Source organism: Orcinus orca, chromosome 15 (assembly GCF_937001465.1).
Source record: "Orcinus orca chromosome 15, mOrcOrc1.1, whole genome shotgun sequence".
Classification (NCBI taxonomy): domain Eukaryota; kingdom Metazoa; phylum Chordata; class Mammalia; order Artiodactyla; family Delphinidae; genus Orcinus; species Orcinus orca.
This window is the reverse complement of record NC_064573.1, coordinates 65,608,985-65,621,787: the sequence shown is the minus strand read 5'-3', so window position 1 is coordinate 65,621,787 and position 12,803 is coordinate 65,608,985. Positions and strand designations below refer to the sequence as shown.

The 12,803-nt window shown below is 44.0% G+C and overlaps 1 protein-coding gene across 9 annotated transcripts in view; it reads right to left on the bottom strand.

Annotated features, from left to right (window-relative positions):
• Nucleotides 1-564: 564 nt before the first annotated feature.
• The window catches only part of PRR14L (proline rich 14 like), a 56,550-nt gene continuing 44,311 nt past the window's right edge, over nt 565-12,803 (bottom strand). For 6 of the 9 annotated variants that reach the window (XM_004283792.4, XM_033412818.2, XM_033412821.2 and 3 more), the window contains 2 exons: nt 6,083-6,154; nt 565-4,862 (listed from right to left, as the gene is read on the bottom strand). In XM_004283792.4, coding sequence (XP_004283840.2) covers nt 4,583-4,862; nt 6,083-6,154 — 352 coding nt within the window. In that variant the 3' untranslated portion in view covers nt 565-4,582. Of the gene's footprint in view, nt 4,863-6,082; nt 6,155-12,803 lie in introns of those variants that run through there. The other 3 variants (XR_004479050.2, XR_004479049.2, XR_004479047.2) reach the window with 3 other exon arrangements.

Genomic DNA, 12,803 nt, shown 5'->3' with positions numbered 1-12,803 from the left:
TTCAGTAGTGTGGCACACGGGCCCAGTTGCTCCACGGCATGTGTGATCTTCCCGGACCAGGGCTCGAACCCGTGTCCCCTGCATTGGCAGGCGGATTCTTAACCACTGCGCCAGCAGGGAAGCCCCATTGACCTGAATTTATTATTGCTTTTTCATTTCTCAGCCATGCGAGAAAATAAACACTATTCAAAAATCACACCTAGAATACTGGCTCGGCATCCCTACCTAACTTAATTGGGTGTGACTCATTTGAGTGAGTCTTCGCATTTCCAAATACTAAAGTCCCTCCCAAGAGATGATCTGCCACCTGAGTAAATTTTAAAAGCTCCACGACAGTCTTGGAAGGCCACCCAGAGGTGGAGCTCTACACATGTTCTGAGCACAGCGCCGTCCTCAGAAAATGGTGACCACTTTGGAAGAGAAAATGCTTGTGGGATTATATATATAACTTTGGAATGTTTTATTAAAAACCAACAACAGCAACCTCATGATATTACAGGTAGAATTTTAACTTATTATGAAGCCATAAGAATAAAGTAACAGCCTTGAGAGTTATTTGAAAGGTTTTCCAAAAAAAATTCCTTTTTATTTTCATAAATTAACACACATAACAGTGGGAATTTTAGAGTCACAAACTACCAAACAGAAAAGGAACTGCAGGGGCATCATGTATGCCAATGTTACCAAAAATGTACAAATTTCACTGAACTATTGACCATGATAATATACAAACACTTCAGGCAGCTATTTACTGGCCTAGACCAGCCCAAGGAAATGATGCTGAGGCCTCTTGTCAAGAATTAAAATCCGATTCAGCACCAGAGAGGGGCTCGTGGAGACACACAATGAACAAACATCCAATCTGAGAGAGTGCTGTGCTAGATGGCAGGCTATGTGGGGGCCCTCACTTCACAATAAAAATAAATAGCCTTTGCTGATCAATTTGTGGCTAGATAATAGTACTAAACTTTGATTTCAGTAAATCAAGCCTTCTTCCCGGCCAGCTTTTTATACAGGAAGTTCAGTCGTGGCAAGGAGCCCTTCCCTCGCATGAATCCAGGAAAGGATACTCCGCACCTCTGGCCAACTACTTAAAGACTTTGGATACAGCCACCCATGATGTGGTGTTTCAGAGGTCCTTTCCATGATACCGGGGTGAGGGAAGCTTACAGAAACAAAACACAAGGGAATTAAAGAAAGCACCAACTGCATACTCTGCCCCCAGGAAATGGGAGAAAAGTACCACCGTCTAAAAGTTCGTCTTTCGCGGATCTTGATGTACATTGATTATGAGATGAAATCCCAGCCTGGAGACGGAGCACTGGCTCTGCATTCCATCAGGCCGCACCAAGCCTTGGACCGGCAGCCCCAGTCCTGCACTCTGTGCAGCCCTTAGCCTGGCAGACAGGGAACCAGCCACAGGGGTAGGATCATGCCCAGAGGGTGGGATCTGGAATCTACCTCAGGTTGGCTCTGGCACTCGCGCAAAAGACCCTTTCAGGCAAAGTTGTGACAAAGCATCATGTTTTTCACAGCTCTTGGAGGAGCGCTGTTTCAGGATTCACAGCATGAGTTTCTGAGCTCTTCAGGCTCCGAGTAAGGCAAACGCTGTATGTCTCTCCACTGTACCTCCCTCAGCTGTAGCTCTTAGAATAAGGTCAGTAAAAAAAAGTGGACATAATCTGCTTGAACAGGTGATGAGGTACATTTAAATTAATAGAGAAATGAAACCAAAAGAAAAGAGGAGGGGGAAGGTGGGGGGGCAAATATAGCTATAAACTGACAGATGGAAAACACAATAGTTGAAAGTTTCAGTGAAAAGCTGACGTGCAGAACCCTGATTGGACCTGAGATTTCTCCTCTCTTTCCCATATTAAGAACACTAAGTGTCTTTGGGTGGTAAGTCCCCATACTCAGAAACTGTACCAAGTCCCACCCCAGAACCAGACCTCCTGTAGCTATGGGCAGGTGGCTGGCTCCGAGGACCACAGACAGCACTGCAGCTGGCTAGGCCAATGGTAAAAATGGATGTTAAGACAGGTATGGCTGAGCACAGCTAGAACACGATATGGCAACTTCAAGTACGCAATTTCAAGTTTGCAGTGGGGGCCCCTTCTTAACTTTGGAATGAGGAAGGGCCTCGGCCAGATGCACGCCAAGAATTACAAGGAGAGGGTTGGCCTCAGCGGAGCTTTTTCCTATGTTCCCAGGACAAGGAAGGAACCCAGGTCTCCACTTCCCCCAAGCCCCCATTCCAAACGCCAATGTTCCAAATCATTGCTCCTGGCCCTGACAAGTGCCACTCCTGCAACGGGCAAACTTGAAATTGTATCTCCGTAATGTTGGTGATGCCACAGCTGCACCCACGTCAACTTCAGTCTGCCACGCTTGCCACGTTGCAGACCCATCTACACTGGCAATGGAGCTGGCAAACAGGGCTCTGTAGATTTGCTGGGAGTTTGCAAGCTGTGCAGCAGGAGATTCCTAAAAACGTTTGTACAAGGGCACAAATTCATCTCACTCCCTTAAGCAAAAAGACAGAGAGAAGCATTTGTGTCTAAGGACCCTGTCCCAGGAAGGGAGAGGTACTGAGGGGAAACACAGGTCGTGTCTACACAGTCTGGGCAAAGCGAATGCACGATGGCAGCATCTGGTTTGCACTGTTCAGAGCTGGTGCGGAAGCCAGGCTCCCCTCTAATGCTACGTGGCTGTGGCCTTAGAAGCCTCCATGGATCACCAGGTGTGTATTTCACTTACTAAATGCTCTGTCTGAGGCATTGGACCTACAAGACAGACGTGGCACTTCATTTTTCTCGCACTGTCAGTTTTTCTGCTCCAGTGTGGCACAGACTGTCAACCTGCAAAGGAAAGGCACATAGAAACCCCCACCCCCACCCCATCCTCCCATCCCCTGACAGACAGGGAAACCAACGGGACCCAGGAGACATGATCCAGGACGGCACCACTCACTCCTCTCACAGACTGACTCGAAAATGTCTCTGGAGCTTTGACAGTTCCCATTGGCGCTGCTCCACGGCAGTGGCTCCTGGGAGGGTGGGAGAGGTGACCAATGTCCTGAGGCTGGGCTTAGCATCCCACTCACCAGCCAAGGAATGTTAATTCTCTGCACTCTTGTTTTGAGAGAGAGAGAGAGAGAGAGAGAGAGAAAAGATAAAACACAAGGGAAGGGGAGGAGGGGAAGCAAGGCAAGGGCACATAGGCCTTAAGTGGGAAAGGAATGAAACTTCCGGGCTTGTGGCCTCACACAGCACGCTTCTGGTCCTCTGCCCACAGACTGCTGCAGGCAGAAACGGAGAAACCCAGAGACCTTTGTCTGGCATTCTACCAAACTTACAGTAGGTCTGACGCAGGAGCCCAAAGTACAGTGAGCTGCCCTCCAAGAGGGCTGGCCATGGAACTTCGTGACCCCAGACTGTCCTCCTCCCCACTATGGAGCGGGCTGCTCTGGCAGCTGCAAACGCTCTGGGTTGGCTTAATCACCACCTGAGCCATCGTGGATGCCTCTGTCATGGACCACCACTTCAGATGAAACCCACTAAGACCACACCCAAGCTTCCAACTTTTTAAATGACTGGGGGAGAGACCTGCTCTTACTTCCGTCATTAAAATAAATACAACTACTTAAGCAAGAATGAGAACCCAGATGAGAAATGAGTCGCACTAGGAGCTGGAGGCGGGGAAGGGGCTGCCTGAACACGTCAACGGGAAAACGGCTCTCGGCCGCCCCACACCACGCACCGACAAACCAGGTCAAATGCCTGTCATGTGTTCTGAAGACGTGTACTGTCTTTCTCCTTGATGTCTTAAAAAACTGCTTTAAAATCACATTTAAAGGCTCCAAACATGCAGCAATAATTAAAACAAAAAAAGGGAAATAAAACAAATGAAAATAATCAACACTACCACATTAAAAAGTGCAACTTACTTCGAATGGGGCCTGGACGGGCTCCTCTGGCACTAGTGACCCACAGTCACAGAGGGGAGAAAATGATGGGGAAAAGCCACACACACACACACACACACACACACTCACACTCACTCACACACACACACACACACAACCTGGTTCTGGACAGATGGGCTCAAAGGATTAGAAAACACAGCAGCTCATCTTTCCTCAACTACTGAAATGAGCCGGTGAGACACGGGACAGGACGCCAGGTCCCCCTCCCTAGGCCACATGTCTAAATAACCTTGGTCTAGCACCACCGTAAACAACGCGGAACTTTCACATGGACGTGCAAATGCTGTGAGTCCTTGGAAACCTAGTGTTACTGAAGGTATGTGGTGTCCTCCTCCGTGGATGGCAGAGAGTGTGGGGAGGAGGCCGACATCATTCAGGACCATTTCCAGGAGAAAGGGAGCGTTCCTGAGGTTCTATACTCAGCAGTACAAGTTAGAGGACCCTCTTTCACCAGTTCCTAAAAAGGCTGCACCTTGAAATAGGTAAAAATCCATAGTCTGCATTTTGAGTGGTTTGGGCAGTAGGGCAAAATTAGGCAACCTCTTCCAAGGAGGCCGGGAAAGTCTAAAGTTGAGACCCCCCCACCTGAATCACTTCTCAACAACTGGATGACCGCTCCTGCTCCTCCTCTTCCTTGGCAAAGAAGGTCTCCAGTTCCATCAGTTTCTGTATCAACAGAGCATCCAGCTCTTGACTCTGCAGCGCCGCCTTCTGGGCCCGGGTAAAGCTGCCTGCCACCTTGACCTTACCGCGAGCCCTCCTCTTTCGTGGGACTGTGAAATCCTGAAACTCCAGAACTCGCTTCCTCTTCTGTTGGCTGATTGAGATGAGCGTACCATTCCGTTCCTTAGGTTCCTCAAAGATGGTCTCTAAACACCTAAGGGTGGAGCACAAAACAGAATCACCAACATGCTCACCCTGGGGGCCACCAACCCTCCCAGTCAATGGGCGCTAAAGGCTAACTGCTCCTGACAGCTCTTTCCTCTGGTCTGCAGCTATTTTTTGATGACAAAACACATATATCTATGAATATGTAGTACAAGCAACATAGTGAAGAAATTTAAACTGGACAGGAGGGTAAAGAATAAAAGTAAGATGAACCCCCCCCACTCCCCACCCCGGCAACAGCAGCAACAGTGTTTTGTGTATCCTCCCAAAGTCACTCAACGTACAGATGTGCATAGGTAAGCATGTATCATCAGAGGTCAGCCCTTTTGGGTAAAGGGCCAGGTAGTAAACATCTTAAAATTAACGAGGCACACAAGTCTCTGCTATATATTCTTTTTTGTTTTTTAAACAACCCTTTAAAAGAATAAAAACCATTCTTAGCTCACAGGGCTGGAAAAAAAGAAAGAAAGAAAACGGGTTGCTGGTTGGACCCGGCCTGTAGTTTGCTGACCCACAGCATCTATGGTTTCTTCTTTACTCAAATGGCAGCAAACTACATGCACTGGCCTATGCATTGTGCCACTCTGACCTATCAATAACGTTTAAGATTGCCCCAGCTGGGTACACAGGTATCTGATTCATTCTTTTAAATGGCTATGCAGTGTATCCCATTACAAGGATGGACTATAATTTAATGAGAACCCTATTAATGGATATTTTAAGTTGTTTCCAATCCTTTCCTATTATTTAGCAATGCTGTAATGAATAGTCTTATATCAATGCCTCAGAGTTTTATCTCTAGGATAAAACTCTCCTGCTACATCCTGGACGCTACAGGAATTTAATAAATGTTCAATGACTTGAACTGATTTAGACGCAAAGGTAGCCAAGTGAAATGCCTTCTGTACTTGGGTTTGGAGTCATATCTGAAGATCAGTGCTTATTGGTCCTGAAGACAGCCGGCATATTTGCTAAAAACCAAGTACAAACGAAAAGGAGACTACCTAACCTGACACACATCTCTTTCCCATCCTACCACTGACCCCAATTCAAGTGCTGGGAACTAAAAATACCAATTCTAGTTATTTTCAAGACGCCGGTATTGGAAGAACTGAACATAAAATCCCTTCCAAAGCACAAGGATTGGAGATTTACATCGATCATTTCGGAAGCCCCCCAATCTATTATTTCCTGCTCATAGGTACTTACCTGTTTGCAGGAGGAGATTTATAATTCTTGTTGGTATATATTTCTTCTAAACTAAACTCCTTTTTCTTTAACCTGAAAAGAGAAAAAAATAAATTCTTCATGGTCTCGTAAGAGAGACAAGATTGGTTTCCCAACTCTATGTTTTCCATTCTTTTACTTTCCAAGAGTAAAAGACGAGTCCTAGATGTGCCTCACGAGAACAATGAGTACGGGATCTTCTTTTCCAGGGCATCAATCTTCAACTTTGTGAGATTTGGTCCAGTTATACTTACTTGGAGGGATATAACTGGATTTGTACCTATTATCTTAGTTTACAGCTTCTTCTCGTCCTACTTTTTCAATGTTTCTTCTGCTTAATTGACTGCTCTTTTTATATTCTCCTCTCCTGGCTTGAAATTTATACATATTCTGTTCTTTTAGTGGTTGGCAAAAATTTTAATGAGCATATTTAACTTATAAACCCTTCTCTCAAACAACACAAAGTCCCTGGAACCTCTAAGTCTGATCAATACTGTCCCAATTTATGTTAGTAGTGTCCTATTTTGCCTTTTTATTTTGTAAATTTTTGTGTAAGAAATCAGGTCATTTAGTCTGTGGCTTCCCCAGTCTAGATTTTCTTGATTACATCCCACTGATGTCATTTAACATGCGCCTCTGACCCAAACATATGGAAAATACTACAGGTATTTCCTATGGACTGGTAATTAAATAGAGAGGTATGATCAGATTTAGGTGTTCTGGGTTTTCTGATAGACTTCTAGGTGTCCATCACGAGGGACATGATACCCAGCTGTCACCCTTTTTGTGTATTAGCAGCCAGCCACTAATAAACATTGAATATATTTATTAGTTCTTTAGGATTGTACATGGTGGCAGTCTATCATTCTGCTGGGAGAATTCTTCCATCTAAAGAAAACTTCATGCTCATCCATGCTTTGGTAACCCTGACGTACCGTTTGCACAGGAAAAGTGGGTTGTATGCTTGGTTCTTTCCCTTTATTTACCAGTTTACAAAACAATGAATTGTTTCCCTATTATCATCCAAATACAGCCAGAGTTGTGAACTCATTCATTATGAACTATTGGACTGAAACATATCTCATGTGCTTCCATCTACTGCAGTTATTATTCCTTTTGATGCTCAGACAGTCTCATCTGTGGCAGTTGAGAGTCTCTTCAGACTGGTTCCTGTGTCTCTCCAACATGACCCCAGTCGCCTCTTGAGAGCTCATCACTTTCTGGCACAAGACAGTCTATACTCATGCATTTCCTGCCCTAGACCTGTAGCCAGTCTTCAAGGAGCCCTGGTTCACATATCATAAAATTCACCAATTTATTCATTCATTCATTTATTTATTTTGCAGTGCACAGGCCTCTCACGGTTGTGGCCTCTCCCGTTACGGAGCACAGGCTCCGGCCGCGCAGGCTCAGCGGCCATGGCTCACGGGCCTAGCTGCTCCGCGGCATGTGGGATCTTCCCGGACCGGGGCACGAACCCGTGTCCCCTGCATCGGCAGGCGGACTCTCAACCACTGCGCCACCAGGGAAGCCACCCTATTATTTATTTTTATGAGTGTGCTCAATCTGTTTGTTCACTCTTAGTTTTTGGTACTATGTAGAAGATAATAGCTTCAACCTTCAGGCCACCACTCTTAGTAGAAACTTATTTTCAGACAGCACAATACCTTTATTACAAAAGAGCAAATTATTATAAAGTTTCTGTGCTTTAAACCTTTTTCAGATAAGTTAAGGAGTGACTGAACAGCACAGCAATAAACTTTTCAGCATTGTGCTTTAGTTTCTTCCCGGCTTTTTGAAAATCTTAATTGAGGTTCAGTTTGGTTCAATTCCAATTCAGCAAAGAACATACTTGTGGAAAAAATACATAAATAATAGCATGGATAAGATTTTTCACAGGGATTTCCAACAAACAACTGTTACTTTGCTTCTTAACGACAGCAATAGCTACGTTAGATTAAGGATGTCGGATGGGTAGTTGGAAAGTGAAAGATTAGGCTTCTGACAGTCATTCTGACGAGCAAATCAGGGCAGTGTGCACCCATGTCCAGTTTCTGAGCTGAGGTGACTGCTGAAGCGCCAAGTTCAGCTTCTGGGATTCCTAGGCTCTCAACAAGCTTTGCCTTCCTCAGAGGGGCTTCACTCACTGGAGGTGGTGGGATGTGTAGATGTCCTCAAAAGTAGACACTTCCTGTGCAGATGTCACTTTGCCCAGAGTGGCTCTGGCAAGAGTCTACGCTCGAGCATCTTCTGTCTGGTGGTTCCTTGCTCCCTCCGCCTCTTGATCTGTTTTTACAACTTGATTTCCCCCTGGTAAAGAAGCATCTTGACACAATTCTGAAGCAAGGCTGTGCTATTCTAGTATTGACAAAACTGAGGCTCTGAGGGGCTCGCTCGGGGTCGCTGGTCCCAGGGGTCTCCTGTGAGGACCATGCCACTGTGACCCCCAAAGCACATTGCTGTGCTCATGCCGTGGCAGATCTGGCTCCTGGAAAGATGTGGCGGGGCCTGGTGGTCAGTGGGTGCAGCGCCCCCGATCCTGTGCTGGAGCACCTATAGGCTCTCCTCACAGCCAGGTGATGGTGGCCCTAAAATTCACCCTTTAAAGTTACGGTTCAGTGGATTTCCGTAGAGGCACAATGTGATTCATCACCACTAATTCCAGAACATTTTCACAACCCACAGAAGAAACCCTGGACCAACGAGCAGTCACACCCACCCTCTCCTACCCCAGCACCTGGCAACCACGTATCTACTTTCTGCCCCTATGGTTCTGCCTATTCTGGACACTTCATACAAATGGAATCATACAGTATGTGCTCTTTGGAGTCGGTCTTCTCTCACTTAGCACACTGTTTCCACGGTTCATTCATGGTGTAGCATGTCTCAGTACTTCATTTTAACATTCTATGGATAGACCACCTTTTCTTAATCTATTCATCAACTGATGGACATTTGGATTGTTTCTACTTTTTAGCTGTTATGAAGAATATTGCTATGAACATTCATGTACAAGATTCTGTGTGAACATGTTTTCAATTCCCCTTGGACATATACCTAGAAGTAGTGATATAGTAACTCTAACATTCTGAGGAACTGCCAAACTATTTCCCACAGTGGCTACACTATTTTAGATTCCCACAAGCAATGTATGAAGGTTCCAATTTCTACCCATCCTCAATGCAAACACTTATTTTGTTGTTTTTATTTGTAGAAAAATTACTGCCATCCTAGTGGTGAGAGCCATCTTGTGGTTTTGATTTGCAGTTCCCTAATGACTAATGATGCTGAGCAAAATTTTTTGGCCATTCGTCTGCATCTTCTTTGGAGAAATGCCTGTTCAGAATCTTTGCCTACTTTAAAAAATTGCATTGCTGTCACTTTGTTGTTGAGTTGTAAGAAGTCTTTATATATTGTGCATACTAGAGCCCTATCAGATATATGACTTGCAAACACTTTTTCTGATTCTGTGGGTTATCTGTTATCATAAAAAAACAAAACAAAACAAAAAAGACTTATTTAGAGCAGTTTTTGTTCATAGCAAAACTGAGTGGACAGAGTTCTCATAAACACCCTGCCTGGAAGCCCCTGCAACTCCCCTACTAAGCACAGCAACCCCTATTATCAACAGCCTGCACCAGAGTGGAACATTTGTCACAACTGATGAACCTGCAATGACACATCATAATCACCCACAGTCGATGGTTTACATTAGGGTTCACTCTTAGTGTTGCACATTCTGTGGGTTTGGAGAAATGTATGATGACATGTATCTACTATTACAGTATCATTCAGAATCATTTTCACTGCCCTAAAAATTACTGTACTCGCCTATTCCTCCTTCCCTCCTCCCTATTCCATGGCAACTATTGATTCATTGACAGTGTCCATAGTTTTGCCTTTTTCCAGAATGTCACATAGCTGGAATCATACAGTATGTAGCTTATTCAGACTGGCTTTTCACTTAGTAGTATTTCAGTAAGGTTTCTCCATGTCCTCTTCATGGCTTAAGAGCTCATTTCTTTTTAGCATTGAATAATATTCCATTGTCCGGATGTACCATGATTTAGTATCCATTCACCTACTGAAGGACATCTTGGTTGCTTGCAAATTCTAGCAATTATGAATTAACCTGCTGTAAATATTTCTGTGCAGGTTTTTATATGAATATAAGTTTTCAACTCATTTGGTTAATACCAAGAATGATTGCTGGATCGTATGGTATGAGTATGATTAGTTTTATAAGAAACCACCAAACGCTTCCATTCCATTGGTTTACTTTTTATTTTTTTGGCTACACCACATGGCTTGGCTTATGGGATCTTAGTTTCCCAAACAGGGATTGAACCCGGGCCCTCGGCAGTGAAAGCATGGAGACCCTAACCACTGGAGCGTCAGGGAATTCCCTATTCCATTTTTTAAAAATAAATTTATTTTATTTAGTTTATTTTTGGCTGCGTTGGGTATTCGTTGCTGCGCGCAGGCTTCGTTGCAGTGCGTGGGCCTCTCTTGTTGTGGAGCATGGGCTCTAGGCACGCGGGCTTCAGTAGTTGTGGCACGCGGGCTCAGCAGTTGTGGCTCTCGGGCTCTAGAGTGAAGGCTTAGTAGTTGTGGTGCATGGGCTTAGTTGCTCAGCGGCATGGGGGATCTTCCTGGACCAGGGCTCGAACCTGTGTCCCCTGCATTGGTAGGCAGATTCTTAACCACTGCGCCACCAGGGAAGTCCCCTCCGTTGGTTTTATGTCAATCCTTACACATCACCACACTGTTTTGATTACTGAAGTTTTGTACTAAGTTTGTGTTTTTTTTTTTTTTTTACTGTGGTAAAATATACAAAACAATTTCAATTATTATTATTATTTATATTTTAGTTTTTGCGGTACGCAGACCTCTCACTGTTGTGGCCTCTCCCGCTGCGGAGCACAGGCTCCGGATGCGCAGGCTCAGCGGCAATGGCTCACGGGCCTAGCCGCTCCGTGGCATGTAGGATCTTCCCGGACCGGGGCACGAACCCGTGTCCCCTGAATCGGCAGGCGGACTCTCAGCTGCTGCGCCACCAGGGAAGCCCTCAATTATTTTTAACTGTGCATGTAGTAAGTTTTGAAATGGGTTAGTGTGAGTCTTCCACTTTGTTCCTCTTTTTCAAGGTTGTTTTGCCTATTCTGGGCCACTTGTATTTTCAGGATTTTTAGGATCAGCTTGTCAATTTCTGCAAAAAAAGGTAGTCGACATTTTATAATACAATTGCAGTAAGCTGTAGGTTGCCTTGGGTAGTACTAACTTCTTGACAGCATTAAGTAGCCCAATCTATGAATGGATGTCTTTCCATTTATTCAGATCTTTAATTTCTTTCAACAGTAGTTGGTAGTTTGTAGTGTTTACTGAACAAGCCTTACACTTCGTTTGTTAAATTCATCCCTAGGTTTTTTTTTTTTATGCTACAGTAAATGGAACTGTTTTCTTAATTTCATTTTCAGATTGCTCATTGCTAATGTACAGAAATACAATTATTTTTCTTTTTCTTGTATCTTGATCTTATATCCTACAAACTTGCTGAATTCATTCACTAGCTCTAATAGTGGATTCTTTAGGGTTTTCTATATACAAGATACTGAAAAGATAGTTTTACTTCCTTTCTGAGTGCTATCTCATTTTCTTGCTTAATTGCCCTGTCTAGAACCTCTAGCAGAATGTTAAATAGAAATGGCTAGACTGAATATCCTTGTCTTGTTTCTGATCTTAGGGGACATCTTTCAGTCTTTTACAATTAAGTAGGATTTCTGCTTCGGGTTTTCCGGTAGATGCCCTTTATTCATTTGAGGAAGTTCTTACTTCTCTCTCTCTCTCCCTTTTTAAAAAATATTAATTTGGCTGCACCAGGTCTTAGTTGCGGCACGTGGGATCTTCGCTGCTATGTGTGAGATCCTCGCTGGGGCATGCGAACTCTTAGTTACAGCATGTGGGATCTAGTTCCCTGACCAGGGATCGAACCCAGGCCCCCTGCATTGGGAGCTCGGAGTCTTAGCCACTGGACCACCAGGGAAGTCCCTCTTATTTATTCTGAAGTTCATGGAGTGTTTTTATCATGAAAGTGTGTTGGATTTTGTCCAATGCCTTTTCTGCATCTAATGAGATAATCATGTGCTTTCCCCCCTTTATTCTATTAATGTGGTATATTCCACTGATTAATTTCCTGTGTTCAACTAACCTTGCATTCCTGGCATAAATCCCACTTGGTCACATGTATAATCATTTTTTAATACGTTGCTGGATTCCATTTGCTATTATTTTCAAGATTTTGATGTATACATTTATAAGGTTCCCTGGCTTCTTTTAAGGTTATCTCTTTGTCTTTGGAAGTCTGAAGTTTTCATACTTAACTTCTTTCTGAAGTTAGGTATGAAATTCTTTTTATTGATCCTGTATGGGATTAGTATCGTTTTTTGCCAGTATACTAAAACACACGGAATTACACAGTATGTGAACTATTTCTCAATAAAGCTGTTTAAAATTTTTCATTTAGATGCTGCTTTACTGAGGTGTAACTGACACACAGAACTGTAAGACATTTCAAGTGTACATTGTGATGACCTGATATATGTATACACTGTGAGAGGATTCTTCCTATCTAGTTAATTAAGAGTTTGTGTTTTGATTTTGTTTATAGTTGGTTTCTTTTTTTCCCAGCAGAAGTGATAGATTT